We start from the raw sequence: 21,566 nt of genomic DNA on the forward strand, positions 1-21,566 counted from the left end.
AATTGTTTAACTATTGTTTCATTTTGCATGTTTTGACTTCCAGAATAATTGAGTTTATTAAGAATAATCGAATTGTTCAAATTGTCCACAATCGTTCATATGTTGGAAGTAGGTATGAATGAAGATTGTCATGAATTGGTGTGTAGATTGTCTAAATGGTATTAGACATAGCAAAAGTTTGCTGCAACGTTCATGAGTGCTTATGAACTAGTTTTGAGCATTGGAACAAACCCGCGCTTGCTGGAATCACCTTATGGAATGTGATAAAAGGGGTGATCGCAAGACGATAATATCATATAGTCTTAAAACCAAGATATATGGTTTGTTATTTATTGATTGGTTGTACATTGATAATGCGAAAACGCATCAGTAACTTGATGTTATAAAACACATTGTTGTGTATGGCTGATTAATGAATAAGTAAATGCATATAAGTCGAAGTTTATCTATTACTTTTATCCCAAGAGGGTAAAAGCGATATCTCGGCCGCTCGATGATTTGATTTGACTTATGTGCCGGGTCCGGTCACAACTGAATTGATGTGTTCGATTAAGTTCTATGTCAAATGAATCGGAGATCAAGAAACCAAATGCTAGACAAATTGTTCCATAGAATTGTCAGCATGATGTCTAAACAGAGGACTGTACGATCCCTTATCTAAAGGACAAGATTGATTAGATCAGAGTTTGACAACGTCTTTGAGAGCTACGATTGCTAATCGGAATATACTTGTATATATAGTTACTAGACTTATCCAAGTGGGAGACTGTTGGAATAGTGTCTAAGGCTATAACTATATTAGGCAAGTATTTGACCCAGTTAAGCATGGTCCTTTTGGGTTGCCTTCACCATAGCAACTTGACAGGATGATTTATAATGAGAGAAGGAATATTATTAATATATTGTAAGAATAATATAAGGAATAATAATATTATTATTTGATTAATATAAGTCATAAATTAATTAGGAATTAATTTGGTGACTTAAAGAGATTAATTAAATAAAGGGGTATAAACTGTCAATTGTTTGATAGTTGCACTTTGGGCTATATATCCTTTATGGATAAGGGGTGGACGATTTCTTGGGCTAAGGATAGCCATAAAATCGTCCAAGGCTTATCATGGAAAGGATTTGGATTGCTTAGGGCTTAAGTTATCCAATTAGGGTTTAAGGGTGAAACCCTAGGAGCCTTACTAGTATAAATAGACCCCAAGGGCTAAGGGATTTTGGGACTTATGCTTAGAGAAGAAACCCTGGCCGAATTTCTCTTTCCTCCTTTCTCTCAAATCATTCTTTTTGCTAGTTGGTGTTTGTAAGCCATTAGAGGAGTGACAATTGTGACTCTAAAGCCTCAAGGACAATAAGATCAAGCAAGTGATTCAAGGTAAACTTCTAATCTCTGATTTCATATAGTTATTATATTCTATTAGCCATTAGAAGTCTTGGATTCAATGTATGTTCAATTAGAGAAACCTAGATCCAAACATTAGGGTTGCATGTGCACATAGGAATGTTCATATGGACAAAACCCATCATTATGGGCATACCACAGTGCTTTCAAAACCCCCATTGGTATGTCCCCATACCGGCTAGTGTTTGGGAAACCATGTCGCCTTCCGGTTGAACACTTGAACTTGAACACAAAGCCTTTTTGGCTGTGAAGAAATTCAGTTTGAATGAAGATGAAGCGGGCAGCAAAAGGAAGTTGGACATTCAAGAATTGGAAGAGATCAGAAATGATGCTTATGAAAGTGCAATGATCTACAAAGAGAAGACCAAAGCATATCATGACAAGATGATTTCCCGAAAAACCTTCACAAAAGGCCAAAAAGTGTTGCTTTACCACTTAAGATTCAAGTTGATACCCGGGAAACTATGATCAAGATGGGTTGGTCCTTTTGTGGTCACAAATGTCTTTGACCATGGTGCAGTGGAAATCACAAGCCAACAAACCGGGAAGATTTTCAAAGTAAATGGCCATAAAATGAAACCGTATTATGAAGGGTTCCAAGTGAAGAACGAAGATATGAAAGTTGTTGAGAGCCCCACATATCAAGAATAAAATATATTCAGGGGCCAACTCGAGCCAACAACATGAAAAAACGGGCGGCTAACCGTGAGGCAACCCGGGGGTATTTTTGTCATTTCCTTTATTTCACATTTTCTCATCATATTTTCTTAATTTTAAAGTTTTAAAGTTTTCAAGTTGTTTTTCATGTTAAAAGAGGTTAAAAAATCATTTTCTGGGCAGTAGCGGATTAGCGGGTTGCAATTTGAAAAAATGAAAAATCAATTTTTTTTGTCCTTATCAGAGATTTACACGGTCATGTAAACTTGTGCCTATAGTTTACACGACCCGTGTAAACGTTCAGACCAACACAGATCAGACGCAGAATTTACACGGCCGTGGAAATTTCACCCTTGTGTTTACACGACTCGTGTAAACGTAAAAACAGAGCTGGGCGTTTTTAGGCTTAAAACTTGAATTTTTTTGGCTCATTCTTTTCATAAATCTTGTGATTCCTCTTCTCTCCTTACTGCCCCCTTCGAAAAACACCTCAAAAACATCCATCTTCCTCAATTTTGCTCCAAAAATCAAGCTCCAAGGTATGAAATTATTCTCTTTTCTTCATCTTATTTGTCTTACATCTCAAATTCACCCTCTAATGGCCGATTTTGGGGGTTTTGAGCAAATCCTAGAATTTTAAGTCTCCAAATTTGGAGCTAAGCTTTGTAATTTCTTGTAGAATAAGTCTGGGGAAGCATTGGACATCACCCTAACACGATTCATAAGCACACTTTGGTATAATTGTTCCAAACTCTTTTCTTTGTGCATATAGTTAGAACCCCGATTTTTTGGGGTGATTTTTGGTGGTATTGCTAGTTTTTGTGCATAATTTAGAGTTCAAAGTTGTCCTACATTGTGTGAAAACTTTGTTGAATTCATTGGACAATGGCTTCCCGTGGAAAAAGGGCTAGAATTGGGACCTCAAATATGGGTGGTCAAGAGACTCATGAGGAACAAGACCAAGGTCTCATGGAAAACCTTTATGAATTTGGCCTTATTGTTAAGACTAATTCACAAGAAATTTTGTACTCAAGCCTTATTCGAAGGGTAAAAGGGGCCCAAAATTTTGTGGATATCCAAGACCTTAAGGACTTTCACATTTACATGGGAGTCCACAAACTCTTGAAGAACATAGGTTGGGAAGGTCTCTTGAATCTCCACGCGATAAGCTACCAAACGCCCATGTTGGAACTCTTGTCCTCAATCACCTTTGATTACCAAACACACATCATCACCTTTCGTCTACTCAACCAATCACACCGGATTCATGCTGACATCCTTTGTGATATTATTGGTGCTCCAAAAGCAATAAGGGATGTGCATACGACAAAGGGTAGAAAAATGTCATATTTGAGCAAAGTTGCGAAAGATTTTGGACAAGCATCTCTTGTGAAGACGAGTTTCAATCAGGCATGACAAAGACTTCTAGTATCATACACCCGGTCCTTAAGGTCACATACCGGATCATTGCTTCTCTCTTGTTCCCTCAAGAAGAGATTAGCAAAGCAAACAAGAAGGAATTAGAAGTCCTATGGTGCATGATCCATAAGCCCGAGGAAGTTCCTCATTTTGGGTGTTGGGTAATCCAAAAAATGCTTAGAAACTCCATGAGCAATGGTGGCCAGCTTCACTATGGAGGAATGGTCTCAATTATAGCTGAATATATTGCTCTCCACCTACCCAACAACCCCACTGATATAATTCTGGGCCGCACTCGTTTATCTATTGATATTATGGAGACTATGCACCTCTTTCACCGCCATCCTAACGAGGATGTTCATTGGATCGTAGATGGTAAAGAGTATCTACGTATTGAAAGCCGAAATAAGAAGATACTCGCTTTGGCCAATGACATCCCATCTACAGGTTTCCTGAAAAGTTTGGGGTTCGAGCTCCGGTACCGATTTGGGATCAGGTTGGGTTTCCTGGACAAATTCGACTTCTGGTTTGGGAACATATTTGCGGAGGGGGGAAATATTTGAAACATGGTTGGGATAAGAGGTTGCATCATGTAATTGGTGTGATATTTTTTGTAGTACAATTGTTGAGGTTGGGCTTGGGGTCGGGGCGAAATCGTAGACAGATCAATTTGTTGTTGGTAAACCGATGACTCCAACAGACGGACATTTGCACGCGATTTTCTACGAGTGGTAAATTGAAGGTTGTTTGAATTCATTTTTGAAGTACAAGGTTTAAAATGTGTTATGAATTGAAAATGGTTTGTGTGTGAAAAAATATGATAAATAGTTGTGTATATATAACTTTATTGAAAAAAAATAATAAAAAAAATCAGATTTTCCAGTTGTTTGCCAACGACAAAAAACGGTAAAAAGAGTTTGAATTGAGTGTAGTGAAACTATCTCGTGCGAGACATAAGCCGTAGTTTTTTTGATGGGTAAGAGTGGTGTTTACCTCACACTACAACGACACATCACATACCGTGGTATGTGACATGTAGCATACCGAGGGACCTTACATCATGTTTGTCTAAAATAAACCATTTAAGTCATTTAATTTGACTGCACCATACATAAAATTGAAATATAAATATTTGATTGATAGTAGTTTACTCAAATCTTTAAATAAATAAATAAATAAATAAATACATAACGTTACCTAAGTTTCAAAGTACAATAGAAAATGTTATATATTGCAAAAAGAGAAGATCAAGCTTTGAGAATGATGGATATTTTCTATTTTGAAAATGATAAAGTGTAGTTTCTATCTTATACTTGACGCTAATTTGACTAAAAACACTTTTATCATTTTATCCTTGAAAACATATTGTTACATGACAACTAAAAGTTCTCGAAAAGATTAAAATAGTTCAACATTCAAAGAACATAAGAATGGTGAAAGTGGCCATTCCACTTGCATAATGTCACAAAATTTTGTTAAGTTCATATCTAAAGTGAGTTTAGGTCTCCCGTTAAAACAATTGTTGATTTTTTTTTTAAACCGGAGAGGCATGATTTATAAAAAAAAAACAAAACAAAAAGAAACACGTTTAATAAGGAGCTAAATGCAGACACAAGTATATTAAGTTACAAATGGTATGATGAGCAACACCAATTTTCCCAATTACACCCGTTCCAAATCTCCATTCTTAATAAACAAAACCATATTATACGCGTCAATCATCTCAATGCATCTTTAGTCAAATGTAAAATTACCCTTCTACCCTTATTTTTTAAATATCAGAGAAAACCTACGATCTACCCTTATTTTTTAAATATCAGAGAAAACCTACGATTTTAAATGATATGCATGAAATATGGAAACGGAAATTAGATATGGAAATATGGAAATTCTGAATTTTCAATATGGAATATATGGATGGTTATCGAATTGAATATGAAATCCATATGATATCGAATTGAATTGAATATGGAAATTAGATATGCTCAATTTATCTCAATACATACAATATGTTTCATTCTTTATAGCATCGTCTTTCCAGCAATTAAGCATCATCGACACTTCAGTTATCGCATATTCAATCAGCGACTTTGAATCCTTCGGTAATCGACACTTCAGAAACTTCAATCATTCGGTAAGTTTCTGCTTCTCAATTTTGCTTCTCAATGTGTATCTGTATGCTCCCGCTTCTCAATGTGTATCTGTAAGCTTCTGCAATTCACTCCCACTTTGAAAATCCATAAATTGCAGTCATGGTAATGTTTTTCAGTTAAGTGTCAGCAAGATTATGGTTGTGGACTGTTCACTTATAAACTTTAGATCGATCCATCTCAGTTTTTATATGATTATGATTTGGCTTATAAGTTTCTACTGGTTTTCGCTTTCATATATATTTCTATTCAAATTCATATAATTCTCAGCGCACTTTGATTGTTCTTTCATTCGTTTTTCCCTTCTTGCTATTGGTTTTTTTGCTGCTGTCGAAGCTTCCTTCTTCTCCTTTTTGTTCTGGTATATGATACAATTAGAACTCAACAAATCCTGGCTTTTTTTTTTTGTTGATGTCGATTTTTTTTGTGCTATCTAGACTAGAAACAACAGCTTCATTCAAGGTATCACAAATCTTGCCTTTATTTTCCCCTTTGTTTGTTGTTGTTTTTTTTAGCTGCTGATCTCGAATTCCCTTTGTTTTTGCTGATGTCCCCTTAACCTAAACATAGATACTTTTCACCCCTTGCTGTCGATTTTTTTTTGAGACTCATTGTTATTAGCTTCATGTTTTAGTGCTAGGAAAGAATGGAAGATGATCTAATCTGATCTGAATTGGAACTGACTTAGCTGTCATTGATACTAACTTTAGTTGGAACTCAAGAAAATGATCTGAATTTTGTGTTGCTGTCCATTTTTTTTCAATTGTATATGTGTTTGTACTTCATTTATCAAGACCCTAGATATAAAAGGAAGTCATTTTTGGTAATTTTACACTTATAACCTGTCTTTTTTTTTTGTCAAACACTAAAACTGATTTATCATCTTATAATGTTTTAACACCGGATAAGCTTAACCAAACATTTTTTTTAAAATTCCGTTTACTATCTGTGTGAATGTGTGTGTTTGGTAGATGTGTGTGCACAATGAACTGTCCATCTTAGAATTTCATATTGCCATCATTTTGTTACAAACAAATCATCTAAATTTGTAAATGAATAGATGTTTGAAAATCATTAATTAATATTATGCCTTTGAAGTATCAATATAAGTTAAGCAGGAACTATCCTTGCAAGTGAGTAAATTTTTCTGAAAATTTACTATAATACCCTTTTGGCTGTAAATTGCATTATAGTAACATTTCCTTACTTTAATGTGATATGAGTTTCCTACAGTGTACTGTGAACCCTATCTTGTATATGAACATATCTATTTCTCCAGTGTATTAGTTTCACACTATTCTTATTTAAGCATTGTATTTTATAAGTACAATGCCATAATTTAGTTTTAGTTTCCAAATTAATCCGTAACATAATCTAATTATGACTTTTTTATTTCTATTATGTGTAACTGAAAGATGAAGTTGACTAATGAATGTACTTTCATTTTACTTTTTACAAATATTTTGGTTAAACATCAACTATTCCTACAAATGAGTAAAATTTTCTAAAAATTACCATAATAACCTTTTGGTTCTAAATTGCATTAGAATTTAATTTCTTGACTTTGATGTGATATGATTTTGCTGCTTACCCTATTGTAAACTCTAAAAGTAAAAGTATCCATTTGGAACCTGCTACCAAGGTAAGATTTTACATATGATGTTCAATTGGTTGTCTCTACTTTAAAAGTACATTGCTATAATTTATGCAAATGGTTATTGTTACTATTATCTAAAGTACATCGACTTTAATGATTTTTTGCTATAATATAGGAAAAAGTTGGAATTTTCTTTAGATTGTGTAATTTTATATACTTTTTTACAAATTTATATTAATATTAATTTTAAATAATCAATACAAATAATGCCAAAAAACTTGACTCTTATTAATAATATAAATTTGTTTTTAAACTTTTTACCCGTGGTTTCCACGGGTGGTAACCTAGTTTAAACCATACAAACAACAAGAAAATTACATTATCCACAACTTTAATAGGGGAAGACGATACTCCATTGAACACTTTGTTGTTTCTCACCAACCATAAGCTTTATATTAGCTAATAACATGTTGCTAGAAGAAACTTTTCTTTTTAGACGGTTCCCTTAATTTGTTGTGCAGTTAATGATATTGTTCACATTATAGAAAGATTCATAAGGGATGTCACACCACTTGAATATTCGTCCCCGAGCCTTGTTTGAAAAAGGACAAGCGACATGATATGGTCCACAAAGTTGATTCCAGTGGGGTAAAGTCTACAATTAGTTGAAGAAATATGTATTCCCCTATCTCTTGAGTAACCACTGAGGGTATTCTTATAATTCTTTCTCTTTATATAAAACATGAAACTTTCAATGGAACATATTTGATCCATTTAAGATCACGACCCGTGAATTCGATTTAGGAATCGATTAATCTTCACATCAAGTCTGTTGTGTAACGTCCATCAGGTGAATGATTAAAACGATGACGATCTTAGTGAGGGTCGATGTTTACCAAAGCAAGAACAATGAGAGCTAGGTCAAATTAAGGATATTTTACATACTACAAGAGTTATTCTTCCAATCCCATGAACAACATGTCACACAAAAGCGATCGAAAATGAGGTTGTTTTTGTCTTCTCGAGGGTATACAACACTGGGAAAACGAGATTATAACTTGAATGTGCTAATCTAATTGTCCTTCTAGAAAAGAGTAGTATCCCAATACCTACCATGTGTAAGAAAAAAAATTCATTATTATTGATCCCTATTTTGTCAAGAGCACTCGACACTTTTGCTATGTTACTCTACACTCATGATATTTACTTTTTCGCCAAATACCATACATGTTTCTTTTCCATCTTATAAATTTTATAAATAACCCGACACGAAAGGGAGGTTTTTTAATTTTGAGACGCTATTACCACTTCAGAAACATTGCTTCATTTTGGGCTTCAAGGGACCCAACACCGAGATCCGCATCAACCTTAGGCAATACTGGGTGAATCGAAGAAAAAAAGTTTCAACCATCATTTTCATCATACATGATAAAAAAATTCATTATATGAAGATTTCCTATTTTATAACCTGAAACATAAACTAGTAAGCTGTTTGGCAAGATCGAAAATTTTATGAGGTCTGAATTTATAAAAGGATATAAATTTTAACATGTTGTTTGGTTGGACGTCTGAATTGTTGTGCTAAATGATACATGTAATTTTTTTTTGTTGAATTCAATGCTTATGTTTTATAAAATAATTGAACCAACTTTTTGAAGAATTTTTAAAAATATAAACACCATACAAAATGTAAATTAAACATAAATCCAACATTGAAATGAATTTATGGAATTTAAAATAAAATCAATCAAACTTATAATAGAGATATGAAAACATGAACATACCTAATAACGATATTCATTAGTGGAGTATAACATGTTTTTCTACAATTATGAACTACTAATATTGTATACATGAAGAGAAATGAATGACTTGTACTTCTATGAATCTTTTATGTTTTAGAAAACTTATTATTGCATCTAACATTTAACATCAATAATCAAGTTATATTCCAAAATACTTATATTTAAATCAACACTTAAGGAGATCGTTCAACTAAATAACACAACACTTAAAGAAATTGAAGATTATGTAGCTATTAATTAGACTTGTATCTATATATGCATTGATGCTTCATAATTTGTTACAAACTCTTAATTCATCCAGCTTAAGTCTGTTCCAAATGTTTTGTAATTGCTCAACATCATGATCCAAATCCTTAACCAAAGCATGATTCATCTTCCACCACTTACATATTCTCCGTCAGTCCACCACCACTACATCAATCATAGAGCATCGTCATTGAACACCAACCAACACTACCATCAATGAATGTACAAACCAGTTACTATTTTTTTTGGCATGTAATAATTTTTCTCCTAATCAAACCCTAATAAAACCTCATGTAATCAAGGGCTTAATGCATTTGAATTAAAGATTTGAGAAACATTTAATTCAGATACACTATCCCATATGACTCAATAAGTGGTTACTTCACAATTCATATATTAAATTAAGAGTAAACCAAACCCTTTGAATACATACCTCTTGTTAAGAGACATTAAAATGCTACCAAACATGATATTTTTAAAACGACTAATGTTTTCAGCCTTTTTATAAGTCATGTTTTCATCCTTTTAAAACGATTTATGTTTTCAGCCTTTCTAAAACTTATGACGTATAAAGAGGAAAATAATAATACTCACATTAAAACCTAACCCTTATAAAATATTTGGTTGAAAATAAATGAAATTAATCTATGGACGTGTTTAGAAGAAAAAGTTGGTTGACATCACCGAGTGCAAACTTATAAACTTTGGGGGTATTTTTGCAAGTCTTCTTTTCTTGGAGAGAACGATACATTTGAGCATCCTCTTCAATTGAAGAAGACCTAAACACTCGGGTGGGTTTTCATCTTCATTGGAGCAATTGTTTGGAGTAGCCATTGCAGGACAAGGTATGGAGACATTCTTCATCTCTCGTGCTTTGTATATCTTCGTAGCTCTCACTCTTTTTTGTTTCCATTTATCCTTTTCTTTTCACTGCTACCCGGCCACCAACACTTGAAGATCCCTAATTATTAAATTCTTTCTTCAGTACGTCGCCTTCAAAATTTCTCTTTGCTCTTATAAACTTTTGTTTTTGATCAATTTTGTTATTGTTTTCCATGAACGTTTCCGTTTGATCTTGGGTTCGTAATATTCTTTCATCAAATAGAAGCAAAATCCAAGTGCCGTGTATACTTGATTTAATGATTCCCTGTCTTTGGTTGATCGCTTTTAACTGGTTTTTGATTCCTTTCTTATTTGTATCCCCGAATTTCTACTTTCATTTGTTTTAACAGGAAGAAGATTAGGAACAGAAGAACGTGTTTCAGGCAAATCAGTTTTAGGTATCATTTTTGGACTTGATTTCCGTACTTCAGTATCATCTAAAGATATCGGATCTCATGTTTATGTGTTTTGCTATGTTTAGATTTCTTCAGCATACATTTAGTCTCTTGAAACTTGAGCATTCCTCTAATAGTCTCTGCTCTGATATTATACCTTGTGTAATAGTTACAACATGCTTCTACACAAGAGGACAGTAGATGAGTGTAGTATTAATGAGTCTGGATATCTTGCTGTTCAAGTATCTCATGTTAAGTATAAGATTAGGGGTGACAATTTCTACCCATCACACATCATAAAATGATATGCACAAACAGATTAAATATCCAAACTAACAGAACCTAAATATTCCAAAATGATCAAACTATCAGCAACTCATAGTCAATAACAAACAAATTGAAATAATGCTTTTACACCTTAAATGTACTTGATAGTTGATACATACAAACTAATCTGTTACTTTCATGGCCAAATAAAAAAAAATCATTTATTTGCACTTGATAGTAATCTGTATCTGTCTTATATTACTTGGTTTGATCATTTTTCTACGATTTGTAATTGTGCAGGTGATGGATTCTTTATTGAGCTCTGAAGGAGATTCACAGAGGACACAGTATGCACTCTTTTATCTCCATCATCTAAAATATGTGGTGTAACATGTAGTAGGATTTTAGATCCAAAGTTAGTTAAAAAACATGATACAGAAACTAGGTTTTGAATAATAAATCTTTACTTTTGGCTCTAGAGTTAAAGCGTATCAATTTTGACAGCAAGCATTTGTTGATTGTTGGTTTTTGAAACAGGTACCCATACGTAACAGGTACATCTGTGATTGGAATCAAATACAAGGATGGTGTTCTCATGGCTGCTGACATGGGAGGTTAGATGATTTCTCTAACCTTTGACTATTTTTAATATTTGAAGTGTTGATTTTTTTCAAAGTACATTGGTATATAATAATTGGTAATACATTTGACAGGGTCATATGGATCCACTATTCGCTATAAGAGTGTGGAGCGAATAAAGCAAATTGGCAAACATTCTCTTCTTGGTGCAAGCGGTGAAATCAGTGATTTCCAGGAAATTCTAAAATACCTTGATGACCTCATGTAAGTACAACAATACTTGAAACAAAAAGGGTCTGTTTTGAATATTATTAGTAAGTTTTTAACTATACTTAATAATAATAATAATAATAATAATAATACATTACAGATTGAATGACAAGATGTGGGATGATGGGAACTCACTTGGACCTAAAGAGGTCCACAATTACCTTACTCGGGTCATGTACAATCGCCGCAACAAGTTTGACCCTTTATGGAATTCCCTTATAATCGGTGGAGTCAAAAACGGCCATAAATATCTAGGATCGGTATATACCTTTTTGCAACATTTTTTAAAAAAAAAAAAAAAAAAAAAATCTTTATTGATATAAATCCATAAAAGTATTTATTATTTATATGTTGTTAGGTGAGCATGATTGGTGTACATTTTGAGGACGATCATGTTGCAACTGGATTTGGGAATCATCTGGCGCGCCCAATTCTTCGTGAGGAATGGAGGGAGGATTTGACTTTTGAGGAGGGTGTTAAATTGTTGGAGAAATGCATGCGTAATCTTCTTTATCGCGACAGATCTGCTGTCAACAAGCTTCAGGTCTTTTTTTAATTTATTTATTTTAATGAAAACTTTGTAAGTAGAAAATTTGGTGATGATAAATTACACTGTGTTGATATTTGAAAACACAGATAGCAAAGATTACGGATGAAGGTATGACCATCTCCCAGCCCTACTCTTTGAAGACTTTCTGGAATTTTGCTGCTTTTGAGAATCCTACTGTTGGAGCTGAGGGGTCATGGTAGGCATTTGAATTTTCAAATTCCAACTACTACCCAAAAAACTTATCTTACCTTGGCTTGATGGATGTTTTTTTTTTTTTTTTTTATATTAAATGTTCTCAAATATTGTTATGTGATACTATTAAACTTCTGTGTTACTGGTTTTAGATTTTCAAGTTCCGGTAGATGGACTTGATCCTTGTGTTTAACTTTAGTTTCAATCTGTTTGGATCTCTGATTACCTGTTTGCATTAAAAACAATTATATTTTCTCACTTTATCAGTTTAACAACTCAGAATTTATTTCTAATTTAAGCACAAAACTTTGCATTTCTTTTTAAAAATACAATCCTACATGGTATATAAGTTTAACAGGTACCCATAACATTTTGAATTATAGTGTAATTCTGAACGATCAAATTGAAAAGTAACTACCACAATGATTTTCTTTTTATAAATTCTCTAATTTTTTTTATAACTTCTATTTTTATATGAATCAAACTAAATTTTAGCTTTTCATTAATTTTCAACAAGTTGATAACGTTTGTAGAAGGTTAATTCTATATGTATTCCTTCATTTGTAGAAGGTGAATGTGTGTGTATCCATGATTTGATAATTTATGAGTGGGGGTATATATCATAGCATCCTTGTAGAATTCCACCAAACAAGTTCCATCCAATACTGTATAGACATCGACTACCTCAATATGATGAATTACAGAAAGAAATAAAGAATGTTGCAACTCATAAGGGGAAAAACAATACTTTTTCCAATTATATATATAATAATAAGAACATTGATTTTAACGATCAAACATTTGCCTGTTCTAGTTGAACTTGAACATTGTCGTCTCCATTCAAAGCCTCATAATCACCAAGATAGTTTTCAAGGAAATCAGCCAAACTTGATTTATCAATATTCTCATGGTGATACGACTTACAGACAAGATAAAGAATCGTCTGAACAACAAGCCCAAAAAGAAACAACATCAAAACCACCACCAAACACAAAACCCCAAACCCTAATCTCCTCCAAACTCCCACTCCCAACTCTCCACCATTCACAACAAATACTTCAAACACAATTTGCATTGCAAAAAAAGATAAAACCAACTTTGAAACAACAATAATCGCCACCCATCGTTTCCCTTTAATCAAGTCCATGCTTTTCATCATAGCTCTAACCCCATAACAACTTTCCAAAACCGAAACAACACATGCCATTTGCCAGATAATGCTCATGTAAGCAAACCCAACAAAGTATAAAACCAACATAACATGAAACACCACCACACCAAATGTGTTATCAGGGAAATGAACCATGTAGAAAACTAGTATCAGAATAGCAAGCATGTTATAAACAAAGAAAACCACAAACGCACATAAGAAAGTGACAACAAGTCTCTTCCAAACCTTTGGGACAATGCTAGTGACAGTGGTGAATGTGAGATTATAATTACGTGTAGTGTAAATGGAAGCAGTTGTGTAGACGACTGCTGAAGTTGAGAGGAGTGAAAAGACGATGAGAAAGGTGAAGTAGGTGGCTTTAAGTAGCCAGTATGTGATCCATTCAGATCTTAGTGCGTCAGAAAGTTTATTGTACCTTAGGGTTCCGGGTCGGGTTATGTGTTTTTGGAAATCTGTGTGGATTATTTTTCTTGAAATTATATTAGAGACTTCCATGTGAGCTAGAAAGATAAAGGCTAAGGGGAGGATGAAGGTTAGGGTGATTTGAGTGAAGATTTTTCTCCATGAGACGATGGTTTTAATGGTTTCTTTGTAGATGCCTAAGAGACCTAAGAACTGCATTTCTTCTTGTGGTTTATCCATGTTAATTAAGTTGGCTATAGATTTCTTGAATGAGAAAGTGGAGATGGATCGAGAGGAGTTTGGTTTCAAATGTAAGGGATATGTATGATTATTTTCAGACTTGTTTTGCTTATTTAATTATAGAGATTATGAGATAATATTTTTGTTTGTTTTATAAAAACTATGTTTGTATCTTAGGTAATGGTGTTGGAAAGCCATGTCTTTTTATTTTATTAAACGTATCTATTATCGAAGGGAATATATATATGCATGCCTGCACGGCTGCACGGCTACAAGAGTAAATTTACCGTTTGCTAACTTTGTTACTAGAATATTTAATATTTTTGTATTAATTAAAAAACTATTGTAGTAAAAAGAAGTAAAAAAACGTCTTGCATTTTCAGAAAACTGAATTTGTAACCATGATATGTTTTTGTTTTTCAAGCATATACTTTTTGTGGAGTTTTACGTACAAAATATCAAATCCATTCTAGAAAAGTAAAATATCAAATAGGCACACAAACAACATGAAATTTTCTTATCTCCACACGTTCGAGGAAGCCATTTGAACACAAAGGTCTCGTTTTGAGGGAAAGAATAATAATCACTTCTAGTTTTAATAAAGCACCGTTTATTCTCATTAAATTTGAATATCAACGGCAAAAGAAGAAAGGATAAAAAATCCGACCTGCCGGATTCGAACCAGCGACCTAAGGATAACAGCGAACAACTACAGTCCTCCGCTCTACCAACTGAGCTAAGGTCGGTTACATTTAAATGTTCGTCAAAATATTTATTATTTAATAAGTTGTACACGCATATTTCGTCAAAACAAATTAATATCATTATTCATGGAACTGACACACAATAACAACTTTTATTTATTAATAAACCGAAGAGATTACATTAAGCAGCGGTTACGGCGATATTCATCCCAGACTGACAATGACCAGCGATGCTACATATGAAAAAATTTACGCCTTTAGAGAGCTTCAGACGGTCCTTTCCACTGTTGTACACTTTCGCACCTGCCGAAGCTGTGCAACCATTATAACCTCCTTTGTTCACCACCACCACGTTATGGATCGTTGAATCATAGTTAAAGACTGCATTATTTATCAACTTATATTTATGTTCCAATATACAACATACATATACATATAAAATATATAATTATTTGTGGTGAATAAAATTGTATTTTAAAAGAAACTTTTTCATGGTTTTATGGAGAGTGAAAAGGAAACTTACCGAGGGTATCGCCTGCTTTGAACCGCTTTCCTTTGGTCCAAGTATTGGAGCCGAAGGACCAACCATTAGAGTCTCCAACCGTATAAACCGCACCATCCACTGGTCCAATGGATTGAACCATGAGCCACACCATTGTCACCAAAACGACCATGGTGGTTCGACTTGCACTGCCTCTTCCCTCACATTGGGCCATTTTTCCTTCACTCGAGAGAAACTAGTTCACACAAAACTTATGGGTGAGTGAGAGTTAAAACTTTTAGGATCCAAAACATGTAGAGGGTATTAAAACACATAATGTTTTTTCTTTTTTTAAATATATTATAAACTTGTTGTAACTTTATCGATTGAGCGAGCACCAGGATAGGATCACTTTTTGGCCTTTTCCAACTTTTTACATCTTTGAGGGAAACATAATCATCAACTAGGTCAGTGTATTGTAACTTTCAACTACCTTTCATTTATTTGTTTATTACTATATTTTGTATTTCATCTTTGTCCCTTGCAGTTTATAATCTATAAATTTAGTATTTTATATATTTGAATCAAGTAAAATGTTTTGCAAATCCTTGATCCAAGACATAATACCTCATGTTCCAATTTTATTATTGACTAAATCACATTTTTGGGTCCTTAATTATTAGCTCATTTTTGGATATTTAGCCCCAAAAAAAATTCATTTGAAATTTTGGTCCTTATGAGAGATTTTTGTAATATTTTTTGGACTTTGTTCCACATAAAATGACTTTTCTGGTCTCTTCGTAATGGGTATAGCTTAATTTACCAAATTTGTTCCAAAAAATAGACATTTTACTTAGAAAAGGGACAAAAAACATCAGAAAGCCACAATAAGGACTAAAAATGCAAGAAAAAAATTTATGTGACCAAATTTGAGAAAAAGGCTATACTCAGAGACTAAAAATGTAATTTACTATTTATTATTTTCTATATCTGAATCAAGTATTAAAAATTCCATTTAATACTGGTAATTCCATTTGTGGAAAGCATGATGTCAAGTTTATGTGATTAATGTCTAGAACCATATATATATATATATATATATATATATATATATATATATATATATATATATATATATATATATATATATATATATATACTTAAACAAAAAATAAATAATTTTTTATAAGAAATTTTCTTAGTCCACAATAAAAAAATGATAGCAGATGGTGTTTGCTAGAAGTGTATTAACTTCAAAATATATAAATCTTGATGACAAAATTTAGCAAAAAGGAATAATAATACACAGCCAATCTGGTAGCTAAACAAAACAAGAACTTATTCCGTATGATGCCAAACGATTGATGATGATGATGATTAATTAGATTCTCTTCTCTCTTGTTCTTGAAACACTGGATCTTGGTGATGATCTGGCATGAGATTTTCGAGCACCTGGAGACTCTGTTCTCAGAAATCTTGTACTCGTTTCCCTTGTGCCTCCTCTTCTATCAGACATCTGAAAGCTTCCTGAATCAGTCTTTTTTTCATCAAATACATTCTTCCTACTTCTTCCTCTACCTCTTCTCCTACCATCGTTCTCACTACTCCTTGAATTTGGAGTGTTTCTTCTAGATGAACTCTCACTGTTAAACTTTATTGTCCTACTTGTTCTTCCTCGAATCTTTGTATCCTTCTCTTCACCATCATCATCATCATCATCCATGTTTCCATGCCTCTTGTTATCTTTCAAATGCCCTTCGAACTTTTGTTTTTTGGTGGGTGTTCGATCATTACCTGAATCAATATTAGTCGCCCCTTCAGATTCTGAATCTGACAACAAAGACTCGGTTTCATCATCTTCTTCATGTTCACTTTCAGTATCATCCTCTTCGTCATCTTCATCTTCATCATCATCATCTTCTTCTTCTTCGTTAGAAACTTGTCTGGCTTTTTGCTTTTTAGTTCCAGGTTCTTGATTCTTTGATTTGCTTTGCTCCTTGACAGTGTACATCAAATGAATATAATTAGACCTTAACGTCATCAATGGATGTTGTGGCTTCGAAATAAGCAAGTCCCTCTTATAAGCTTCTCTCAAAACGACTGTATGTGTGTGCAGTTTACTTGAAACATAGAAGATTCCAGGGTGTTGAAGCAATGCCTTCTTGAACCTTGATCGAAGACCCAAATATTCACCAAGAAAAAGTAGATTATCCTTGTCAGTTTTCTTTGGTACTAAAAGATGAAGAACTTCATGCAATATAGCAACAGTCCATTTATCAGATTCATCACTTTTCGCCTGTAAATGAAATGCATTTTCGTAAGGTGAAATGTATGGCAGCTTCTGCCAATCATCAACCCATTTCTTAAATTTCTTGTCCACCTCGAACCCACGAGAATATTGCAAAGGGAATGAGCTCGTTGAGTTCTTCTCCATGACAGACGATGCTAGTTTATCACTCCAACAAACCAATTCGAGTTCATTTCCAGTGCTTGTAACTTGAAAGTAATCAGGAAATTGAGGAACGATGGTTTGGGTGTAATCGTTAGGCAAACCCAGATCCCATTTCAAGCGATCGATGACAGAAAGAGGGATTTTGTTGATTCTGGCTATCATGAGTAGCTTCAGAAGTCGATCCGCTACATCTTGCTTATGAATCTCACTTTCGAAAAGGAGTTGTTCTTCGGTATCAAGGGTGAGGATTTCAGGGGTTAATTTGATGTGAGGGTGGATTCCAATACCACCTGGAAGAAACTCTTGGAATACAGATGGATATTTTCGAATAAAATCAATAGAACGGATGGGTATACCTAGTGAAGCTCTTTTGTCGGAGATGATGGAGAGAGGGAGAGACTTTGAAGGCTCGGAATTTATGAGGTTCTTGACTTCAATCATGGGTTTGAGGTCTCTTTCCTTCTCCACGGCGTGATCGAGTCCTCGGTCGCGAACCCAGTTGATGGACGCAACCACGGAGGATGCGGTGGTGGTGGCTTCATGGAAACTATGGTAACGGCGGCAGTGGTAGTTGCCTCGACGGCTAGGTCGTCGGAGATAGGAGAGTATGAAACGCTGCTGCATATGGGATTTTTGAGGGTTTTGGATTTTTGGCAGGGCTTTGTTTTTCCAAGGGTTTTACAAGCAAAACATTGTTTCAAAATAACTTTTCTATTTATTTATTTATTTATTTTTCTTCTGGTTTTTAAAAAAATTAAAAGTTAAAAAATTCTAAAATCAATATCAAACACTCTCTTAGTTCACCTTCATTTTCTGTTTTCCATTTTAATTTTGGACAAAACTTCATAAATAGTCTTTGTCGTATTCTGAAATTAGAAGTTTAGTCCTTAAGTTTAAAAAATCTTACAAATGGTCTGTATGGTTTCAAAACTTTTGATATTTGGTCATTATGCCTAACTCCGTCAACTTTGTACCGTTAAATGAAAAGTATTTTCGTCATTTCACTACCCAGAGACCATTTATGAAGTTTTGACTAATTTAATATATATATATATATATATATATATATATATATATATATATATATATATATATATATATATATATATATATATATATCTCCCACCTATCACCACCTCTACCACCACCACTATACCCCAAAACTTCATTATACTTGATTTTCCATGTAATTCATCAAGCAAACTCTCTAAAGGAAATATATATGTTGTGCATATTTCTTTCAATGGAGGGTGACAAACACACATACACACATAGTTGTTTGTAGGTTTGCAAACGAGCCGAGCCGAGCTCGAGCCTGACCAGGCTCGGGCTCGGCTCGTTTAACTATTTATAGGCTCGAGCTTGAGCTCGGCTCGTTCGAGCCTTATGGTACAAAGCTCGAGATCGTCTCGTTAAGAATTGTATGGGCTCGAGCTCGGTTTGGGCTCGGCTCGTATACGGTATACTCTAATTTTCTAAAATGGTATTTATTAAATTATTATTTATTTTAAATATATAAAAATAAAAATAATTTTTTTATTATATATATGTAGGCTCGTTTAGGCTTGTGAGCCTAATCGAGCCAAGTAACAGAGGCTCGAGCTCGAGCTCGTTTAATAAACAAGCCTCATATTAAGCTTGAGCTCGGCTCGGGCTCATTTAAAATCGATCTCGAGTCGAACTTTTAATGATTCGATCTCGAGTAGCTCACAAGTAGTTTGACTTGTTTGCACCCCTAGTTGTTTGTTTATACAAATTTGACAGTGAATCACGAATCTGTAATCACAAACATGTTTCCTCCTCCCATCCCATGCGTTCTCTCTCTAGGATAGTTGTCAATCATTTTACCAGAAACATATCTAAAATCTCCAAATTAATGGCGATAGCGAAAAGAATGAACTCCAGTGAGGTTCAAGATGAACTCCAAAACTTAAATTTGATGAACTGTAATCGATTTGTATGTGTGTTTGCGTTTTTTTCGACTGATAATTTGGTTTAATTTGGTATTTCCATATTACCGATGGTTGAAAATGAAATGCAGAAGAGGGGGGGGGGGGGGGGTTTGAGTTGCAGGTTTCAGAATGAGGAAGAAGAGATTGGGCTATTGAGTTCTTCTGATAAATTAACCCAACCCATGTGATGTAGAAGCTTTGTATTATGAAATGAGTTTGAGACAAAAATTTCATTTCCTTATATGAGCTTAGGTTACGAGTACAAATCTCATTTTTTCATTTTTAGTCAAAACTCAACCAATCTCTAAGTACCGTTTTGACGTAATTAATTTAATTACACGGTTGATTTTTATTTTTATAAAATCCATAACTCTTTCCTTTGGAGTCAGATTTTTGCGAGTCTTATATCCTTGTGATCACGTTAACGAGTACTTTCCAAGTATGTTAACCGGCTTAATGACGATACAAATTTTTGGACGCTTAACAGTCGTTTTAACTATAAATGTAACGAAACATTTGATTTTTATTATCTCAAAATAAAATATTACAATATTAAGCTATTACATCTATTTTTTCCTACTCTTTCCTAATGGTGACTAGTGACAAAATCCTCTCGGTTGTAACATACACAAGTTCCCCGACAACATATCAGCCTTTTGAATGCTATGACTATCCCGTAGCCTTATAACACTCCCATAACAACCATGGGGCCAACCCATGGTTTTTCCCTCCATCTACCAATCCAAACCATAATCAAGCATGAGTCGAAACCGTATCTGACTAAACTCAATAAGGTGTTCAGGTCATGCTTCGAACCCCAAGGCCTTTATCAGACAAGAACAGGCAGAGAGGATCTAACAAAACCCATAACCGAGTCTATTCACATAACTGTAATGCGTCACCCATTCAACAAAAGGTTATGAATCTCCAACCTTGTGCAAAACTCAATCCAAACAACCACTTGAACCAACTTTCAACTTGACTTGGGTATAAAACTCCTCCTTGTTTCGTACCTGAAACTAATCCCAAAAATCCGAATGGTTCTCCCCTACTTGGATTTAACCGCACCCTGCTGACTTTGCTAAAGACAACGAATGATAAACCCTTTTACTGAAACGGACAAATCACCAACCTAACAATTCACTTGCCAGAAGATTGATAAACATATTCACCAAATACAATCTAAATTCCTTTGACAAACCCCGCGCCTAAACAAACCCATGCGACCAAAATCTTCACCCACTCACTACCGCTCTCACCCTATTGGTGGCAGCGATCAGATCAAAGAGTCTATCAACAATCAACTGTCATCAATCCTAAGCAATACAAGCACCTCTGAACTCTGACTTCGTTGTCTCGGACGGGACAAACAGCTCCCATGAGATCCTTTCCTTAAAGCTTCTGATGCGAGGACTACCCTCACAATCCTGAAAACATGAACCTGAAAACAACTCTCTTACACTCGAATTCTGACCAATCCTTTACACCCTACAACTATCTTGAGTCCTAATAATCAAACGTACTTGCACTACAACTTCCTTTGACCCATTGTGATGAACTAACACGTCGATCCGACTGCTGATCCTCCAAGCTATATTCCTAGTTTGCTCCCCCCCAAGGGCCTACACCAAAGATGGCTGACAACCTAAATCTAGCTCAACAAGATGAGCAATCACCCCAAGCTTAAACCTAACTTGTCCTCAAGTTAGAACAAGACTAAAATGAGCTCGGGATGGGCTAAACT

The 21,566-nt window shown here is 34.3% G+C and overlaps 4 protein-coding genes and 1 non-coding gene across 6 annotated transcripts; 1 reads left to right on the forward strand and 4 right to left on the reverse strand.

Moving 5' to 3' along the window:
• Positions 1-10,019: 10,019 nt before the first annotated feature.
• LOC111904154 (proteasome subunit beta type-4) lies at positions 10,020-12,678 on the forward strand. 2 transcript variants are annotated; one of them, XM_023899934.3, is made up of 8 exons: positions 10,020-10,130; positions 10,518-10,565; positions 11,130-11,176; positions 11,367-11,443; positions 11,543-11,672; positions 11,779-11,938; positions 12,037-12,222; positions 12,315-12,678. In XM_023899934.3, the coding sequence occupies exons 3-8, from the start codon at positions 11,133-11,135 to the stop codon at positions 12,426-12,428; spliced, it is 711 nt and encodes a 236-aa protein (XP_023755702.1). In that variant the 5' UTR covers positions 10,020-10,130; positions 10,518-10,565; positions 11,130-11,132; the 3' UTR covers positions 12,429-12,678. The 2 variants fall into 2 exon arrangements, with proteins under 2 accessions (XP_023755702.1, XP_042754499.1); XM_042898565.2 differs by lacking the exon at positions 10,518-10,565 and having other exon boundaries at positions 10,107-10,130.
• Positions 12,679-13,213: 535 nt separating this feature from the next.
• LOC111904195 (uncharacterized) lies at positions 13,214-14,233 on the reverse strand. The gene has a single exon (XM_023899977.1). The coding sequence runs from the start codon at positions 14,231-14,233 to the stop codon at positions 13,214-13,216; it is 1,020 nt and encodes a 339-aa protein (XP_023755745.1).
• Positions 14,234-14,894: 661 nt separating this feature from the next.
• Positions 14,895-14,979, reverse strand: TRNAY-GUA (transfer RNA tyrosine (anticodon GUA)). The gene is given in 2 exon segments: positions 14,895-14,930; positions 14,943-14,979. It is a non-coding gene; the product is annotated as a tRNA-Tyr (tRNA).
• Positions 14,980-15,033: 54 nt separating this feature from the next.
• On the reverse strand, positions 15,034-15,746 carry LOC111904155 (basic blue protein). The gene is made up of 2 exons (XM_023899935.3): positions 15,461-15,746; positions 15,034-15,318 (listed from the first exon to the last, which is right to left on the reverse strand). Exons 1-2 carry the CDS (start codon positions 15,651-15,653, stop codon positions 15,119-15,121), a joined length of 393 nt encoding a protein of 130 aa, XP_023755703.1. The 5' UTR covers positions 15,654-15,746; the 3' UTR covers positions 15,034-15,118.
• A 904-nt stretch (positions 15,747-16,650) lies between these two features.
• LOC111904156 (protein WHAT'S THIS FACTOR 9, mitochondrial) lies at positions 16,651-18,577 on the reverse strand. The gene has a single exon (XM_023899936.3). The coding sequence runs from the start codon at positions 18,492-18,494 to the stop codon at positions 16,800-16,802; it is 1,695 nt and encodes a 564-aa protein (XP_023755704.1). The 5' UTR covers positions 18,495-18,577; the 3' UTR covers positions 16,651-16,799.
• Between the last annotated feature and the right edge of the window lie 2,989 nt (positions 18,578-21,566).

Source organism: Lactuca sativa, chromosome 1 (assembly GCF_002870075.4).
Source record: "Lactuca sativa cultivar Salinas chromosome 1, Lsat_Salinas_v11, whole genome shotgun sequence".
Classification (NCBI taxonomy): Eukaryota; Viridiplantae; Streptophyta; class Magnoliopsida; order Asterales; family Asteraceae; genus Lactuca; species Lactuca sativa.